The sequence below is a fragment of the Truncatella angustata genome, assembly GCF_020726525.1.
Source record: "Truncatella angustata strain MPI-SDFR-AT-0073 chromosome Unknown BKA67scaffold_3, whole genome shotgun sequence".
NCBI classification, from domain to species: Eukaryota; Fungi; Ascomycota; class Sordariomycetes; order Amphisphaeriales; family Sporocadaceae; genus Truncatella; species Truncatella angustata.
The window spans coordinates 3,756,165-3,774,691 of NW_025763383.1; the positions used below are offsets into that span (position 1 = coordinate 3,756,165).

Below are 18,527 nucleotides of genomic sequence, written 5' to 3' on the forward strand. Positions count from 1 at the left end.
CTGTTTGGTTAACCTTGCAACCTTCCGAGTCCAGTGGGAAATGCACGCTGCAGGGTGGGTGTATCCACCCTGCTCTACATCTGCACAAGGGTTCGGCCCCATGTCGAATGCAGAGTTGCCCACCTTGCCACCAGGCGGCGCTTAACTGCTCATTGAACCATCAAGCCACGAGCCTTGAATGCAGCCGCTGTTGTTGTATGCGGCCTCGATGCTGTGCGACGTGGCTCCAATGCACATGCTGTTGTCAAACCACCCAGACATCCGGGCAATGTATGAATTGTAATAAGCTTGTTAGTTGATGAGCCAATTGTACATTAGGTCAGCATCAGCTCGAGAAACCTTGACGGACGATCCTCTGCATGATGGATGATAAACACTCGAATTTTGCGCCAAACTGTCCAACATGAGAGACTTGCAGTAGTTATTTCTAGACCACCGTACCTCGCAGGCCGCTGTGGTATGTTCCAAGCCAAATAGAACAGAGCCTCATCGTCACATCATGCAAACATGGTTATTACTGCGGTCTGCATGTTGACTAGGAGTGTACGGACAGGCTGGAAATGGTCCCTGCACAACCAGCTGAGTACAAAAATACGCTAGAAGGCACCACAATATACAGATCTGCTGCAGTGGCGCATGCAAAAGTGCACGAAGGCTACAATTGATTCTTAGTGGTATTCGCTGATGTAATAGGCAACAACCTCGAAAATTATTAGACACTGTACACAGGCCAATCAGGCAGCTAGCAGTATGACATGGAATAAGCTAGTCCATCACCACTGGATCAATAAACGCACAAAGTCGCCGAACCCTGTGGTTTTTGTATTAACAACTTGCTGCTGGTACATCTTAAAAGATCTTGGCAACCTGTAGGGTGAGATACAGCGAGTGCGCCATGCCTATATAAAATTTTCGGCCGGAACTTCGTTGCTTGTGATAGATGATGGATTTCCGCTGCTACTCGCTGCGATGGAGTTTCGCTTATTCTCGTCCAAAGACGAAGCAAGTGCCGAGCCTTACGCAAGCACGGTAGCGGACATACTGAATGTTTCCTGTTTACTCGCGAGCTTTCATACGCAAGGAAGGCAGTTAGCACTCTCATGAGAAGTACAAATGCCGCGTGACGCCAAGCTCAAGCCCTACAAGTACACGGCATCATCAACATGATGCATTAAAGCCCTGTGACAGCTTCGAGCATGTCAACAGGTCTCCGAGGCCAGTGTATCCAATACCACTATCAGTTAGGCTGACTTCAGTCAACCTCGTAAGGCAGACACTCGGCACGAATGTTCTTGCTAATCACAACCTCTAGGCTTTGTAATGTGAGCACTTCAAAAGAAATGTTCGAGGATTCCCAGAGAGTCGGCATTTGCCAGAGAACGTTCTTTGCTTATCTCTAAAGTCTAATTTTTACCGTATAGCTGGCTTTCTTCTCGATTGTCCATCATGATGTGGAGACTATTCACCCTCTTAAACTTCATTGATAGCCTTCATAAAGTAGACTACAAGTAATCAATCCTTTCTGAGGCTTTGCAGACTCGCCCAGAATCAAAGAGCCTGTTGATCGAGCTGAAGATTCTCCAAAAGGTTCTGCTCCTGGCCCAAAATTTGACTAAGCTTGCAACAACAGATCCTTCTGTACATCACCAAGACCTGCAACTCGACTCAATAATATGTCCCTTACTCCCTCAGTCGACTTGTCTGATGTTATCTGTACTAGAATTTTTGATAAACGGCGCTCTGATCACCGTCACCATCATCCTGCTGTCCCGAGATCCTGTCTGCGTGCCCAATCCAAGAGCGCTTCGTACAGACGACTGATTCTTGGCTTTACTCAGTCAGATGTTCATGCAAATCATTTCCGTGTATAACCACTGTAATAGGCCGTGCGAGACTACGCGCCGGTTATACGGGTGCAGCTGTTCTAGTATTGCTTACATTGAGCATCCTGACCTGCGGACAGTCAGTTGCACTATACGCAATCAGTTGGTAGGGTGTAGCGCTCCTCGGCTATCTGAGCGGCTTCTTGGCTGCCACACATAACACAAAATTAAAGCCAAGTTAGTTAAAGAACAAGGAATATGATTCAACTTAGATCTAACTTAGTCATGGTATTCAAAACCGTTTCACATTCACATTAACAACAGTACAGCATCGCGCGAATTTCTGTTAGGGACAGCAAGCACAAAGTGAGGGAGTGGCACCTGGTATTACCCGGTATAACTAAGAGTGAGACACTAAAGAATAAATATTAAACCCCATCCGGAAGGTCTCCAATACGCGTTTAAACACAAGCAAGTCCGCACCTAAACAAGACGCACCCACGGCGACTTCATTTCGGAGAATCGCATGGGGTGGTCTAGACCAAGTGCGGTTTAGAAGAAAAGAATACATAAGTCCGATGAACGAGTGATTCGGTCTCGATATGCATGAGTGGATACCATCGCACCAACCATAACCTTTTGTCACAGATGTAGACACCGCCGATGCTGAGATGCTACGCATCTAGTATCGCGGGGGGTGGGGAGGCTGAGACGGCTGAGGGCCCTGCGGGGGAGCGCTGTGGAAGAATATCAGTTCTCGACGTCGCCAGGCGATGTTTACCAAAGCGGATACTCACGGGTGAGAAGGCTCGGGTCCCGGAGGAGATGGGCCGGGGTTAGGACCGGGACCAGGCTGGGGGCCCTGTGGAGGCGATGGCGGGCCGGAGGGCTCGGGTCCGTGGGGATCGCTTCTGTAGGACATCTCAATTTCTCGTCGCACAAACAAGTATTTTTGCTACCTGATCAAAAAAGACGGACGCAGTGTCACTTACGGGTGAGGGTCGTGGTGGTGGTGGTGGTGGTGGTCACCGTGGTCGCCGTGACTGGGGTCGGATGGCTTAGGCTAATGAGGAGGACATTCAGCTTTGTTTTGATCTGAGTGATGACGGTTTGTAGAAGTTACTCACACCGTGGGGACCATCCTCCCTCTTCGTGGGTGGGTGAGGAGGCTGTGATGGCTGAGGGCCGGGCGCGGGACCCTGAGGAGGAGCACTTCAAAATATGATGATTAGCATTTGGGAATATCCTCAAATTTCCTGAGGCGTCAACTCACGGCTGCGATGGCTGAGGCGGCGGGGACGGGCTAGTTGGTTGAGGCTGAGGTGGGTTTGGCTGAGGCTGAGGTGGGTTTGGCTGAGGCTGAGGTGGGTTTGGCTGAGGTTGAGGCGGGCTTGGCTGAGGGTGAGGCGGGCTTGGCTGAGGGTGAGGCGGGCTTGGTTCAGGGTCGTGCGGGTGGTGAGGAGGCTGATAATAAAGTCAGTGATTTTTTATGCCGATGGAAGTTCTGTTCCGACGAATAACAAACTTACGTCGCTGGGCTTTGGGTCATGCGGGTGGTGGGGAGGGTCGCTTGGCTTGGGACCGGGGCCAGGCTCGGGCTTGGGCTATATCAATATTTAGTGCTGCTTAGATAAAAATCAAGTGCCGTGTCTCGAGTCGAGACATATGATGGATGGGGTCACTCACGTCGTGGGGCTTTCCATCACGACGGGTAGGCGGCTGAGGCGAAGGAGCGCCGGGACCACCAGAGCCAGGCTGAGGGGATGGACCTCCGGGGCCAGGCTGCGATATCCGGTGTCAGTGACTACTTTTTGTAGTGGTTGGTAGTATCATAAGAGTCACATGAGTTACTACCAGAGCATACGAGATGATTTATGCAACTTGCGCGATGAAGAGTGTTGAAAAGGAGAGCTTAGGGTTACTTACCTGAGGAGAAGGGCCTCCCGGGCCGGGCTGAGGGGAAGGCCCAGTCGGAGGGAACGGTGGTTGCGAGGGGAAAGGTGGCTGCGGCCCACCCGGAAACGGGAAAGGAGCAGGAGAGCTAGCACCAAAGGTCTCAGCACGCGTCATAGCCGGGAGTGTGCTACAGCAGCCGCATTGTGAATGGCACCTACGGGAACGGGCCACTTGGTGGGAATGGCTCAGATGGGTAGCCAGGAGCGGGACCGCCAGGTTGAGGCTCAGGTCCAGGGCCACTGGGACCTCCAGGTCCGGTTGGGCTCTGAGCGACCGGAGCGGCGGCAACAAGTGCCGTGAGAGCGAGAGTGAGGAGAGTGAGTCTCATTCTGTCGGTAGAGCGAGTGATTTTGAAAGAGTGTGTTTGTATTATAAATGCGAATTGCCTTGTGTGTTGAAGGTGAAGGAAAACAAAATGACTGTCGAGTTCTCGTCGTCAGTTTATATACAGTCATGCGGCCATGGAGCATACGCCAATTCCTCCAAGATCCATTGAGGAGACCATGATGCCATTCACGCGAATAAGTTAAAGCTACGTTAGGCAGGAGGTGCTGTTCGTGTTGTTGGCCAATATTGACTGTTTGCGGTGCCATCATCGCTGTCAACGGTGAGGCTACCTTTGTCAACTTGCCGTATCGGGAATGATCATGACTCCGAGGATTAATCTTACAAAGCTTCTCAATTTCCCGAGCCATCTAAAGGACTAGTATAACCTTGTTGTCGACCAATTAAAGCGCCTGGCAGTCAGCCGATGGTAACTTCCCAACTCGTTCGCGTTCCTGAATTGGATATGTAAGCCGAACTATATGTGCCTTATTATATATAATAGGATTGATCATGTACATTGCTACTACAAGTAGAATCCTTGAATGCAAGCCAACTTGTTTGATGGACATTATAGTTCTGAAGAGTCGGAGACGCTTTCACATAGACGATCCTAGTCTAGGCTATCAATGTGAGTGCCGCTTTCTGGTCATCGGCGCGCTCGTAGCTCGTGGAGCCCAGATGCCAAGACTGTATAGTGAGCGAATTGCCAACCTCAACTAGTCTAGACCAAGCTAACGATACACAAATTTACAAAGTCGCATAAACTCGAGAATTCAGTGGCCTATCTACGCTAACTCGTCTTATCCTGAATCGCACTCCCAGAAAGACATATCGAATCTAGTAACTTTTGGGAATCAAATATAGCTTCGTGAACTTTGGTATGCTCTACTTGCACAAGCTTCGTGAACTTAAGGTCGCTTATTGACTTCTGTAGCACTCAACAGCATCCAAAATCTGACCAAAGCTGGTAACTGCCCAGAAAGACTTAAGCCGCAAGGAAATAGTGGATCACCTTACCATCTGAGATTATTATAACGTAAAAGTATCCGCTCAGTCCTATGCAATTGATAATAAAGGGCGGGACACGCTATATAATGAGTCCTATACATTGTGCCATTGCCCGTCCGATGTCGAATGGGTTGTGCGGGTATTATTGTATGCCCGGAAGTCGATTTAACATCTTCCATCGAGTCTCTGATTCGCTGAAGCCATTCCAGAACCCTGGTTTGCGCTCGGATAGATCCGACTGAATTGAGTGAGCTGACGCGTACTTGGCGGGGATTTGGACACTGTTAGGGAAGGCGTCAGGAACAAGCAATAAAACCACGGGCGAACTGTCGAATTCTAGCTTCAGAGCATACTTTTGGGTTAATGTAGTGCCTTGCCTTCTGTAACCAGATTTTAGTCATTCAGCTGAATTGTCGCGTGACAGATTCAGACCAAAAATACTGTTTAGTTGAGCCGGCGAGGCCGGAAGCTTCTGCCGTCGAATCAATTGGCGCTATGAGAATTGTGACTTGCTGTACCGCAAAACCAGATGATTTTGATTTGTTGAGACATCGTGTTGGAGTTTTTCCACAGCTAAAAGAAATCAGGGAATGTCACTTGCATGTTGACACACCAACAAACACTACAGCACGATGTCGCGGTCTATATCAGCTCCGATGCAGTACTACACCCAACGCGACTGCCTGGATGTTCTTTGAGTAAAATCACCTAGACTAGAAAGCAGAAGATCGAGCCTTAAGAGCATCGTCGTGTATCTCAAAATGTCCAGATGCGCCGTCTTGTTTCATTCTAGGACCAGTTACCAATCCCTGAGAAAACAATGTCCTATGTGAGCCGCGTTATGTTTTATGACCTCGTTGGGAGTCTAATTTCGTTTGTCAATATTTCAGTTCAGACTCGGACTGTGAATATTTGCCTCGCCTTATTATACATATTAATGAAACCATAGTCTCTGATATCATGTACATACTATATTACTATATTGCCGGTGAAGGCACAAACCAAAATAAAGCAAAAGTCACCTGGATGAAATATCATTGTGAGAACAGCAAGGTGACTCCAGCGAAGAGTGATGTTCTCGTGATCAGATGAAGTTTAAACATCGTACAACTTAACGCAAATGAAGTGTGAAGTCACGTCGGGGCACGGCTATTAAAGACGTAATTGGATTGTATCAAAGGCACCGTCCAATACCTTTGCGATGGTATATGTGCCATTCCTTCATGACAACGTTAGCGCTGATCCATTGTATTTAACACAAGGTATTAGGTGACATTGTTTTTGATTCTCTTTTAATGACACTTGGGCTTGGCCAGGCCAGTATTCCGCCTAAAACACATTCTACCAGCACATATCCATCCATTGGGTCGTACTCCAGCTTGGGTCTCAACAGGCCGTGTCAGTAAATTGGCTGCTGCCCACATGAATGATGAAAACAGGTCCAGTACGTACAGAGGTCAACGGGGCTAATGACTCCGTGGCTAACAGGCTGATCGACTGAAGCGATTTATCTGTATGCTCGCTAGAGTCTATCCTCTCCAAAATCGATCTAGACGCTTGATGGCCGTTGATGTTTGTGCGCTTGCTCCTTGTCTTGGTGAGGAGCAAGCATAGCTGAGGTCAAATCAACTCTGGGCCGGTTCTTGAATGGAAGCAGAGCCAAAGAAGCGCCAGCCAACCATGTGAGTACAATGTAGGGTTACAGATGAAAGATCAGTAGAAGCAGTTACTGCAGATCCCCGCTGCGCAAAAGATTAGGCGTGCGGGAAAGCATGGCCGGTTCGTTTGTGTTCGGTGGGGATACGAATTTCGTCTAATACTAACATGGCGTGACTCAACTCGATTGGATTCCAAACCCGATCAAGCAACTACAATAGATTATCATTCTTGTTGAGTTGGATATCAAATGTACAGGTAGGATTACCACCCATGAATTTGGCCTATGTTGTAACAGCCTGTTAGATAAGCAATATTTCCATAACGAGAGCCTGCGTTATAGCTATGATATTCTCTAAGCAATCTATGGCGGATAAGAAGCAGCCAAACCAGACATTTAGAGGCACAAACTTGTGGTCACATACCACGCGGATCAACATTGCATCCCAACCACAAAGAGAAATAATAGTAGCCTCTGAAGATGCCTGTATGACGAATTTAGATAGCAGACCCAGTTTCCACGGCCTGATATTATCTAATAGTCATCCTAGTATTACCAATGATCTCGCTATTTTTCCATTACAGAAGGTATAAAAGTGGCAGAGAAGTTGCCACTATAATGTATACGATCATTTGGCATGCGGTCGAGCAGATTATCAGTTGCTAAACTAAGCTCAGTTTAGATATGAGCTTCTGCTGCAAGGAAATCTTTGAGTAGTAGGCCAATCCATTCGGAATATTGCCTCAAGTAGAAATACCTTTACGTCCAGACTAGCTGCACCGAAGAGTTGTCACGTATCAACGAACTTCAGTGATCGCCAAGGTCCGAATGCTGCATAAACGTATAATGCAAATGGCGACTATTGGGTGGTCTGAACAATCTGAATAATAATATTTCACTAATGAAGAACTTTCTATAATTGAGAAGATTCAGATATTCAATTCGTACGTACGACTAAATCCCACTCCTTCAGAAGACCACGAGCAACATTCCTTTTTGAGATGATAGGCCTCCACTTACTAGATATACCTGGAACTTTGGAAGATTTTGCAGCCGCTATAGCACAGCCTAGGCAGCAATGCAGTGATCTGACAACTGCAAAGCCAGGCGCAAGGCTTAGTGCAACATTAGCTTTTTTGTACGGCTCCAATACCCTGGTGCTATAAATTGAACCATCCTGTGGCCATGAAGGACTCCATCCCTTCAGAATATCAGCGAAGCGCCAGGCGTGGACATCGCCGGAACAGTCCGAAACCAGATCATGAGCTCCATCCTCGCCGTGGTGAGTACAGCTAGGGAAAGAGCTGTTGGACAGATTCCACAAAACTGCGGATGGGTCAATATTTCGAAGGTAGACTTTGCTTCGAACAAGGGTCAGTGGTCTGTACAAGACATCTGTGGTCCTGATTATGGGCGTGGCAATGGTGGCCTCGTCTTCGTCCACATCAAACGGATGTATATCTGATCAGCTGATTCCGGTCAACACATACTTCTTGCAGCTATTCTCTTACCTTTTTGATCGGGTAGTTCATCTTCTTCATTGTAAACTCTAGTCTCTTCTGCGAGAACAACGCTAAAATCGCCCGTGATACCACCGAGCTGATATCCAGAAATGAGGCTAAATAGCATCGCTCTATTTTTGTTTCAGCTTCGAGCTCCGTCCACCCGGCTACCATGACCATCGATCCGTATTGAACAGCCGATGTGCATGATGCCCCAGACATATGACCTGTTGTGGTCACGTCGAACTTGATGCTACTCCATGGAAAACCAAGACACACAACGCTAGCTATAGCGAACTATGTATCCCATAGGATCAATACTCCAGAGATCAGCTGATAGAAGAGCTTTGCAACTCTCCATTTCAGGTCCTTTGGGTTGACCATGCCCGAGACATCCAGAACGCCAAATCCTTCTGCAATGACGTGTCCAATCAGTGTAAATAGGTCGGTCAGGGCCATTTCAGTCAGGAATCCAGGCCGAAATGCTCCATAGCTGACTGAATTTCCGAGTCTGGACATCCGGAATTCAAGCAGCTCGCGGATGTTATCGAGAATTGTGATAACTCCAGGGAATAGCTGCAGTACCTTCATGATTTTATCGTAATCTTCTGAAGTAAATCCTAAACTTAGGGTTTCAGAGTAATCTACAATGTCGATGTGCTCCGGAATTTCTGGAGGTTTGAATGTCACAATATCTCTCTGATTTGTTTTGCCGAACTTTCTTCGAAGCAAGTCTGGCTATCTTGACAGCACCATATTCACGCTAAATGTTCCCTCGTCTTGCTGTAGAGCTGCGCGGAAACCCCGATACTTGAGGCAGGCTTTTCCCGGAGAATCATTCCAGAGATGTATTGGCTTGAGTGGGAGGTCTAGCATCCATTGCGCGGTTGACTGTATGCTTAAAAATTCGTCGGGGTGGAGAATCCCTTGACTCTAGACGCCTGGTTCTGTAGGTTTTGCGAGAAATGATATATCGTAGTGTTCGGCGCGTGGTGGGGACATAGTGGCCTCTAACCTCGTGAGCTTCGACGTTTAAGAGTATCTTTTTTTTGTCTCATCACCCGTAGATACTTGGATAAAAGGTTCAAGTCCATACTCGTGCGTTGGACTGGCTGGGTCACATTTCTCTTCCACGAAGATAGTTAGGCTCGAAAGACTTTTGGGCATGAGATTGCGATGAGTTTCTTTCCAGGTATGGAGACCTCGATGGACCCTTGAAAATGAAAATGTCTGCTTCTACGACGTGGCGACATGTACCAGACTCCAAAAGTTCATCTGAAAATTCGGGGAGCCCAAGTCCACGGTTGCCAACATTCTGCGCGATGCTCTCTACAATCTTTTCTATCACGGGCCTGACCCGTGTCCGTCGAATGTCATATGGATTTTGAGGGCCATGACGATGATCTGGACAATGTTTGTCATCATTGTCGACGGCCATGTTGCACAAGCATTGCAAGATGAGCGGAAGGTCGTGGAAAGCCATGGCGGCTGCCACGGTTCTTACAATGTAGCAGTACTTTTCAGAAGCTGCCATCATCTGCCCTACACAGTTGACAATATGAGCGCGTAAGCCACCGGCTTTCTAACTGGGTGGTGCTGTAGTCAGAACGTCCGCTCGGAGCTCAAGGCCCAAATTGTTTGGAAAGGCCTTATTCTTCAATAGTTTCACACAGTATGTAAATTCTGTTTCATCTATACCACTTCTATCAATCCATCGAAGTAGCTGTGTTCCGACCTGTACAGTAGAGTTGCCATGAACGGTTAGGTCGGCAAGATCTCTAGTGAGGTCCATCCCTTTTGTGATTAGATTCATGGCTTTTTATGGTAATTGATGGCGTGATGCTTTGATGGAAGCAGCGAGTAGCTACTAATTCAAGGATACAACTAATGACAGTAATTAGAAGGCTTAGTAAGCCTTACCTCCAGCAAGAAACACAAGATTATCCCGTTGCAGAGCACCATTGGATAAGGCAGATAATTTATAACCCAAGCGACTACGCGGGGCAGTTTAGGAGTGCGCAAGAGGCAAATGTAGGCAACGAAAAGGCAGAATGTAGAGTGTGCAAGGAACCTAGAAACTGCCCAATGGGGCCCTACCATTGGCCCAGCACATGAACGGGGCGTAGTAGAGACGATGATATCGGCTTGTGGCAAAACAACATGTTACTCCAGTGCAACGCAATATTCTCCCATTGATTAATCCACACCGACCCCCCGTTCAATGGTACCTAACTGTAGGTATGTGCCCTAACGTCGAAGGTACACACGCTGCCTTGATTGACTCCACGCCTCATCCAGCCTTATCAGATCGCATTCTTAATACGACTTAGCAAGCATTTGAGATGCTGAGCTTAATGTTGTATTCTAGGCCTTACTCCGACTCTATATCCAAGCTTAATGTAAAGAAAATAACCTTCATCGTAGACTTATGATTTCAATAAGTGAGCATTGAAATAGTGAGTGTTGGCTGTACTATTATAATGGAAGGGCTAAGCAGATCGTTTCGGCTTTTGTCGGAGTTGTTCTCAGCTTGATCAATATAAGGCTTGAAAGATAGGCCTTCCAGACAGTTTTCTTTCTCGTGCTTTTACACTTTTGTCGCAGTTAGTCGTTGGTTTTGGAGCGATGCCTTTAAGACAACGAGAATGGCTCGTTGGCACCAGTTAATGATATTTTGGTTGTCAAACTCATCCATTTCACACATTATCTACTAATCAGTTCACGAAAGAGCCTGCGAGCGCATCGTGAGGCCCATAACCAAGGGACAAGACAGTGGCCCTGGTTCAGCATAAACTCTAAGTTTTGTAAAGGTGATAAAAGAGAACCGTATGATGTTTAAGTCTGATAAAGGATTAAACCATTCATGATAAGTAATTGATAGCTTTCTTCTTACTATTATTTAGATTTTAAAGTAATATTTTATTCATTAAGAACGGGCATTTGAAGTTGGCGTTTTATAAGACGTTAGAATTTTAGCTTGAAGACTTAAATACAGGATTAGACGAGTTAATGTTTTGCACAGCTTACTCAAGTGATCTTAAACAGTTTAGGCTTACTGAAGGGGTAAGGGTTATGCGTGTACTTAGATGACTAGAGCGCCAGGAAACCAGATATTCAGACTAATAGAGTAGTATCACTATGATAAAAATACATCTCAATTAATCATCGTCGTTGTCTTGATCCAGTGATTGGTTACGTTAGTTGCACCGTACACGTAATGCGGCATACCTGTTTAAGTTTGTTGAATAAGCATATGACATATATATCAAAACGTATAGTGTATAACAACCCTACCAAGGTCTGAATCTGTTGTTTTCCCACTCTTAGAAAAGCAATATTCCTAGGGGATAGGATGAGAGATGAAAACGTTCGGAGATACGTATTAAGGCAATATATCAATCGCCCTTCCACACTTTACAACTACTTCCTTATAATGTGACCATGACAAGTCTTGCAACAGCAGCTAATTTTCATTTTACATCACACTCACCACCCAAAAGTTCCTGCTTCTAAACCATCATGATCGAAATTCACCAAAATGGAAACTGTGCTAATTTTGCGATACATTTAAACGCATGATTTTTTAAAGAAGTGTTTATTACATCAGCGCACAAAGACATACGTAACTACAACCCACAATCACGCTGCTACTTGCCGTTGTTTTAACAAACAAAATATTAGCCTTTACGAGAACAGTCTTAAAACATGCAAGTCATTTTCTGTGGGATCGTAAGGTTTGTTTGCCCCTATAAGATTGACAAAGCAGAATATTGCTGTGAGACACAGAGGCCATGTATCGCAAACAATGCGCGTCCTTCCTGTCGTTAAGGCTGCGTTCAAGTTGCTCAATAGCTTCTCAGGTTGGACGCATATGTGGATTGGTCTGGAATTCACACATACGTGAGACTACCAGAAGCTTGGCAGTGAGCCATTATTTTTGTAGGCAAATCATATTCACTATAATTCAAGTGTTTGATGAAAGGAAGGCATAAAGAATGTATGAAAACCTGCAATTAAGTCAAACAAAGTCGCAAACTCAGACACAATTCTGGTAGTGTTGATTACTGGCGAGAACGAGCGATGTGTCTGCCTCAGAATAATCGATACCAGTAGAACTAATGAAGGACTATCATAATAAGGCGAAACGAGCGTGTGCCTTGAGAGCAAATTCCAACTTATTACTCGCTGCACAGACTTGCAACACAGCCGAGTGAAGACAACTGGTTAAAAGGCTTATGCCTGAATGACGACCGCAGGCAGCCGGTGGAAGCCACCGCAGCAAGCGACATTCTTCTGAAGCTCGGCCATCTTCTTCTGGTCAGCAGTCGGATCCTGGGATGGACCCTCGAGCGCCCAGGTCAGGTGATCGTTGGTGTAGTTGGGCACGTAGTCCTGGGGCAGGACACCCAAGCGCTTTCCATACTTGGTGACCTTCTGCCAGTCGCGGTCCACGTTCTGGAGGTCCTTGGAGAAGTAGGCGTAGGAGCGCTCAAAGATCTTATAGTTAACGGTCGTGTTCATGACCGGCTTGATGTCGATGTACTGCTTATACGCCTCCCCAGGCGACGCCAAAACGAAGTCCGTTGCCTTTTTGACTGCGCGGAGGAACTTGCGAACCTTCTCGGGGTTCTCGGCAAGAAAGCGATCGTTGGCTGTGGCAGTCAGTCGTGACTCAGTACTTCGCTGGTGTGCCAGGATACTCTTACCAATGTACAGGATGCTGCAGAAGCAGCAGCAACCGAGTTCGGCCAGCTCATCGATTCTGAGCATTTGCACGTCGTCGCGAGGACGGCCCTGGCCAGTAAGCCACTCCTCCAACTCCACCATCTGAACATTCTCAAGGCCGATACCAGCATCAATTGTACCCTCGATGATGGCCTTGCTGACATTCATACCACAGCGGACTGCAGTGTAGTCGTCAGGGGTCATTCCGTAGTGTGAAGTCAATTCGTCAATCTGGATCTTGCCGAATTCACCGACATAACCAATGCGTTTGCCCTTGAGAGTGTGGAAGTCAGGAGTGATCCCGCTTGACTTGAGATACACGACTCCAGTGAACGGTTCGTCAAGCAGGGAGCCGATCGAGGTAACAGGGAAGCCTCTGGCTTTGGCCTATTGTCGTAAGCCATGAGGTCGGAACATCTGATGATAAGACTTACAGCCAAGGTGTGAATCATGGCCTTGAAACCCATGTCGACCTTGCCGCTGCCGATGATCTCGGTGACATCGCTGGGATCATTGGGCTCAAGGATGGCGACTTTGATGTCTTCTTCAGCGAAGAACCCCAGCTTCTGAGCCAGGTAAAGGGGGGCGTGGTATGGCGTGGCGTGCCTGTTTTATATCTACTTAGCGTCGTTCGCTTATGGGGGTGAGAAAGGGAACAACTGGTCCGACTACTAAGAAGTGAGTCGCCAAGGAAATACTATTTACCAATTAGTGAGAAATGTGATCTTGTCTGTGGACATTTTGATAGATCAAGCAAAAGCTAAAGGTGTTAGAGTTTCTCCTTGATTGCAGAGGGAAGGGGAGCATGATTCTTGCGCTAGCATTATCTAGATCAAGTTCAGACGGTATAATCTCAGATCTGCTCCATACTAACTCCAGCATGTCACTCCTGTGCGTGCACGAGTCTTGCAGACTTGAACAAGGAGTGACAGTGATGAAGCTTTCTGGAGCAGAACACCCGCCATGCTTTAGACAGTTACCTTGATACGTAGAATTCCATTGCGCCAGAGTCTTGCGTTGCCATTTCGTACCTGTGGCGAAGACTGTTCTTGCTTTGAGAAAAGATTCGGTGATGATGAACAATACAAGGTCAAGACCGTGGCTTACTCAAGTCGGGAGGATTGGCCATGTTATAGTCCAGAACTGTCCGACTCTTTACCCCTCCCCGGATACGGACTGCCCCTCTTCTGTGGTACAAAAGATTAAATTTAGGCGGTTGATCTGCGTGGGTAGTATTCGCGTAGGATCGTATCGTCCACGTAGTGTGCAGCACTAAAGCAGCACTAGAGCCGCTTAATCACTCAATATTGATCAATCATTTCTTTTTCAACTCAAAATGTATGCCTGTTGAGTGCTAGCCTGGAGAGTAAACTCCAGAAGACAAAATTTCACGCAATCAGGCATTACCTTTGATCTCAACGACTACAGTCCGGCGGTCAACTCGGTATCCAGGACTTTCGGTCTTTTGTCTGCTATCGGCCCGTACCACCGGAGCGACTCCCGGCGACGATCATGTCTAACTTTAAGCAAACATCAGTCCCCGCGGGCGTGCATGAGCGCTTTTAAGCGGCATACCAACCGTATTCGGTCTTCTCATCGGACGACATCATAAGACAATGACGTATGGTACGTTGCGGACTAATGAAGTACCGATGTTCCATCTTCTTGATATTTCTGCAAATGAACCACTTGTTCATCCCACATATTCCTAGTAGCTTGGTCGCCATAAGATGCCGCAGTAAATTCGCCTCTAACACTGCGATACCAATCAAATAAATGCCATGGGTCGCCGGGATTTTGAAAGACGTTTCCGATTATCATCAACTAGAGGGCTGAAAGCTTAGCTTGGGGCAGCACTATTGCGAGCGCCACTGAGGGTTAGAAAGATGGGCGGCCACGAAATATCTCAGGTTCAACGTGTTGAGATCATTTGTCGAATCCGGTTCGAGCCTCAATGGAGGCCTATCGCGTCTAAGATTCTCTACTATGGAATGGCTCAGTCACTGCCACTTCCTTGGCTCATCTTGACCTAGTACTCGCGGCATCCGGGTCAAGAGCCATCGCATGTCGGCGATGACAAGTCTTGCATGGAGTCAATTGTTCGTGGCTATGCCATGACGCTTCGAACCCGGTCAAACCTAGCGTGTCCGGTCGCTGATCAGCTAGCAGAGGGAGAAGCGCACTACTCCTGCTGGATGATTCATCCGTTGGATACATCAACATCCGGGTGGTGGCAGCGAGTCATCCCTGATGGTTTGTTGGCATCGCTGAGGTATTTGCCATTGAAAAAAAAATTCTGCCTCACTCGGCTCGCCACCGGCATGATCTCGGTGAAGAGGAGAGCCGTGCTTTCTCGGCACATTCCGACTTTGCAGGGTGCCTGTCCTATCTCAGTGAGCTGTGCCGGTGTACCAGGCAGCATCTCATCCTCTGAATGCAAAGTTCTGGGACATCTAAAGATAGGTTCAACCTCCTTGAAGGAAATATCTCTGTCTGGTCTAGAGGTGCTGGTCCAGCACCCAGCATTTTCGGACTTGCCCGACGTTTCACAAATGATGATTCCATGTCTTTTACCGATTCGGCAATTGAAAGGATCGGGCCCCTGAATTTTACCTATTTGTGTCTGCCTTCCAGTAGCTGGTGGTGATTCCGACTAGGTTTGAGATCCTTCCCGCGGCGCCACCGGTCTCGTGCTGCGTGTAACTTGAGACGGCGCAATGGAAATGGCCGTGTTCAAGCCAAAATTCACATAATTACACTTACACTCTCAGGAAGGAGGAGAATCAGCTCCCAATAACTTGCTGAGCGCTTATTAAGCGCAGTACCAAACGTTCAGCAAGGGGTTTTGGCCGCCATTTGCGTATGGGCCTAAGGGGGCTGATGGCGTTCATGCAGGGCAACAAATCAAAGAGAACTGATTACGCCGTGGGCTTGCAGCTCCTTGCATGACAGCGACGTATAGGTATTTTTGGCCATAAGGCATGACCATGAAAATAGCAAATGTTGGATCGGTTACCTGGTATCGGGGTGTTTTGGATGTTCGAGTCTGGCATCCTATTGTCCTTGAACTGGGTTAATTGGTCTATCTTACAACTCTAGGAGAAACAGCATTTCTTCAACTTAGGCTCAAGCCAGTTAGAAATTTACAAGCATGCATCCCTCAGGCAGTCTTTACAACTAACCATTTCTGACGCGGAACTAGGAAGTCACAGGGAGAATTATTATAGTTAAGATAACAAGCAGTAGGAGAAAAACATATATCTATGCAATTACTTCCGACCAAGCATGTATGCCATCATTTCGTTAGTATAGACAAGTGAAATGACTATATAGCTCTTCTCGTAAAGTGTACATGATTGAGAGTCTGGCGTAAAGGAATTGATCGTTAATGCGTAATCCAACAAAAGAAATGTGAAGCTCGTACGAATGCGTAATCGCAACCTCGTTCCGATGTTCGCCCAATGATGATCGGCCCTGTCGTCTTTTCATCTAGTCTTTCCACCGAGAATGCACCACAATCGCAAATGTCTTGCTGCCCAAACCTCGACTAGATTTAGGCTGACCATAAACTCCATGTTTCAAGAATGCTGCAGAATGAAAAGTATGCAAGACTTGGATGCTGGAACCCCGTTCCCTGTCACTACACCTGCTGATGCGATTCGTCGACACTAATAACGCAGAAGCTTGGGCACTCTGCATCATCTTCTCTCCTCAGGCCGCACACTGTTACCATAGAAACCACCTTCACCCTCAGAAGCCATACAAGCGAGACAGACCCCTCCTCCATAGACGCGGGTGTGCCGTTTCCAGCCTGCTCCCGTGTCATCCAAGACAGAGATGATTTCGCCTTTTACGTCAATGTTATGAACGTGGAAGGACTCATGCGGTGCCAATGGTAGAGTTGGACTCGACGAAGGGAGGGAGCTAGGCGAAAAGGCAGTGACACTTCCATCTTCCTCCAACCATGACACTGGTTGAGGTGGTCCGAGTGGTAAGATTCTTGTATAAGACCTCCGGCGCGGTGTAGCAGGCAGCTCGATGGGCTGAGCCGAGGCTGAGGAAGACGAGGAGGAGGAGGAGGAAAACGAGTAGTCCGGATTAGGTTGGCTGAAGAAACTGCTGTCAAGATCGCCTGTCATGGACAACGCCACGCTACTCCGCCGCCCCTCGAAGGAGGGCCTATTCATAGCCACCAAAGGACGTGTTAATGGCGGCGGGGGAAGTGGTCGTGCTCTCAGAAAGTGCTTCAAAGCCAGATCGGACTTGACGACATCAGCACCACCCCTATGTGCCCCATCCAGATCGTCCACGCCCCATAGTGATTCTTTCCTCTGATAGAGCGGTTCAAGCCCAGTATCGGCTTCGATTCGATCAAGCGGCGGCCGCTCGTTGGCTGACATGCCTATCCAAACACTGTTGCTGACCCCACGTGACTTTTCCCAAATTCCCTCGCCAAGGTAGTGTGAAGGGTTGACGCCCTCGTCTACCAGGTCCGTTACCAGTCTCGTCGAGTGTTTGTTTCTCTTGTCTTCTCTGATAAGTCGAAGTGCAACAACAAGAGAAACAACGGCGGCAGCAATGCTGATATGGATCAGGAGTTGCAGTGGGTACCGGGGTGCTAGGGATCCCAGGGTAAAAATGACATTACTCCGAGAATGGTCTAAAGCAGGATGGATGGCGGGCATGGTTGCTGTTTATGGAAATCTCACGGCAGCCGTAGTCTGCTCCCGTCTGGGGTAGGCCCGGTAGGGCATGCAGTAATGTGGCTTGCGCTGACAGAGTAAGGGCCGGACGGTGGGCCGGCGTCGATCGTAGGTGGAATTTCGAAACTAAAACCAACGAAATCCAACAGCAACACCAACTTGGTCGCACATTGATTGTAGGGACCCTGCAATTTTTGTATGAGCGATAATATTGACCTACTAACGAACTCATGCATAGCGCACCTAGGAAACAAAATCAGAGACCGATCAGATATTTGCTTACCGAGTAGACCTGCGCGTGACCTCACTTACAGAGGACCTTGGCAAGGGAGACAAGTGATCTTGCGGTTCTGCTGGTACTGTACAAGTCGTGTCACCACGAAGGCTTATATATCCAGAGCCACTTAAAGCCCCAGCCGCATGCGATGAAGATAATAGAAAGGCGCGATTACCGATAGGTTGCCATAAGGGTGGGCTTGCGGTCGTGTTCTACTACAGTAGATCCTTCCACGGTTTAGGCTTGAGAAAGGAAATGGGACGAGGTCATGTAGGGTATTAATGATGCGAGACTCGTACAACTGAGAAACATTATGAACTATGGCATTACCAGATCGGACGAGGGAGTCCTGGATAATATGGAATAAGAGGAGGAGAGTCTCGAGGGGGTGTAAATCTAAGTGGATGTGTCGTTATGGAGATGAGACCTTTCCCTTCCAGGCCCGCTATTGCTTCAGTCAGCCTCAAATCAAATCCACACGACATGTACAACGATACTTGCGCCTAGCGTTTTGCCCTTTTGTGTATTCTCCGGCCATTTCATTGGATG

General features: G+C 47.6%; 4 protein-coding genes across 4 annotated transcripts; 1 reads left to right on the top strand and 3 right to left on the bottom strand.

The window, feature by feature from the left end:
• Nucleotides 1–3,195: 3,195 nt before the first annotated feature.
• On the top strand, nucleotides 3,196–4,609 carry BKA67DRAFT_562608 (uncharacterized protein). Its single transcript, XM_046102620.1, has 5 exons — nucleotides 3,196–3,287; nucleotides 3,353–3,427; nucleotides 3,510–3,605; nucleotides 3,750–3,864; nucleotides 3,938–4,609. The coding sequence occupies exons 2-5, from the start codon at nucleotides 3,371–3,373 to the stop codon at nucleotides 4,273–4,275; spliced, it is 606 nt and encodes a 201-aa protein (XP_045960351.1). The 5' UTR covers nucleotides 3,196–3,287; nucleotides 3,353–3,370; the 3' UTR covers nucleotides 4,276–4,609.
• A 4,781-nt stretch (nucleotides 4,610–9,390) lies between these two features.
• Nucleotides 9,391–9,756, bottom strand: BKA67DRAFT_534984 (uncharacterized protein; the record flags this gene model as incomplete). Its single annotated transcript, XM_046099946.1, has 1 exon — nucleotides 9,391–9,756. One exon carries the CDS (start codon nucleotides 9,754–9,756, stop codon nucleotides 9,391–9,393), a length of 366 nt encoding a protein of 121 aa, XP_045960352.1.
• Nucleotides 9,757–12,385: 2,629 nt separating this feature from the next.
• Nucleotides 12,386–14,187, bottom strand: BKA67DRAFT_255043 (NMT1 protein). Its single transcript, XM_046095778.1, has 4 exons — nucleotides 13,704–14,187; nucleotides 13,433–13,604; nucleotides 12,980–13,385; nucleotides 12,386–12,925 (listed from the first exon to the last, which is right to left on the bottom strand). The coding sequence occupies exons 1-4, from the start codon at nucleotides 13,736–13,738 to the stop codon at nucleotides 12,507–12,509; spliced, it is 1,032 nt and encodes a 343-aa protein (XP_045960353.1). The 5' UTR covers nucleotides 13,739–14,187; the 3' UTR covers nucleotides 12,386–12,506.
• A 2,115-nt stretch (nucleotides 14,188–16,302) lies between these two features.
• On the bottom strand, nucleotides 16,303–18,039 carry BKA67DRAFT_255015 (uncharacterized protein). The gene is made up of 2 exons (XM_046095777.1): nucleotides 17,985–18,039; nucleotides 16,303–17,886 (listed from the first exon to the last, which is right to left on the bottom strand). The coding sequence occupies exon 2, from the start codon at nucleotides 17,681–17,683 to the stop codon at nucleotides 16,697–16,699; it is 987 nt and encodes a 328-aa protein (XP_045960354.1). The 5' UTR covers nucleotides 17,684–17,886; nucleotides 17,985–18,039; the 3' UTR covers nucleotides 16,303–16,696.
• Between the last annotated feature and the right edge of the window lie 488 nt (nucleotides 18,040–18,527).

What these genes read in the sequence shown, in the direction of transcription:
- BKA67DRAFT_255043 (XM_046095778.1), bottom strand. Translation starts at nt 13,738, where the DNA reads ATGTCCACAGACAAGATCACATTTCTCACTAATTG. An exon ending in ATCACATTTCTCACTAATTG is followed by an intron (nt 13,605 to 13,703) that starts GTAAATAGTATT and finishes GATATAAAACAG; the next exon opens with GCACGCCACGCCATACCACG. An exon ending in CTGCAGCATCCTGTACATTG is followed by an intron (nt 12,926 to 12,979) that starts GTAAGAGTATCC and finishes TGACTGCCACAG; the next exon opens with CCAACGATCGCTTTCTTGCC.
- BKA67DRAFT_562608 (XM_046102620.1), top strand. Translation starts at nt 3,371, where the DNA reads ATGCGGGTGGTGGGGAGGGTCGCTTGGCTTGGGACCGGGGCCAGGCTC. An exon ending in GATGGACCTCCGGGGCCAGG is followed by an intron (nt 3,606 to 3,749) that starts CTGCGATATCCG and finishes AGGGTTACTTAC; the next exon opens with CTGAGGAGAAGGGCCTCCCG. An exon ending in ACGGGAAAGGAGCAGGAGAG is followed by an intron (nt 3,865 to 3,937) that starts CTAGCACCAAAG and finishes AATGGCACCTAC; the next exon opens with GGGAACGGGCCACTTGGTGG.
- BKA67DRAFT_255015 (XM_046095777.1), bottom strand. Translation starts at nt 17,683, where the DNA reads ATGCCCGCCATCCATCCTGCTTTAGACCATTCTCGGAGTAATGTCATT.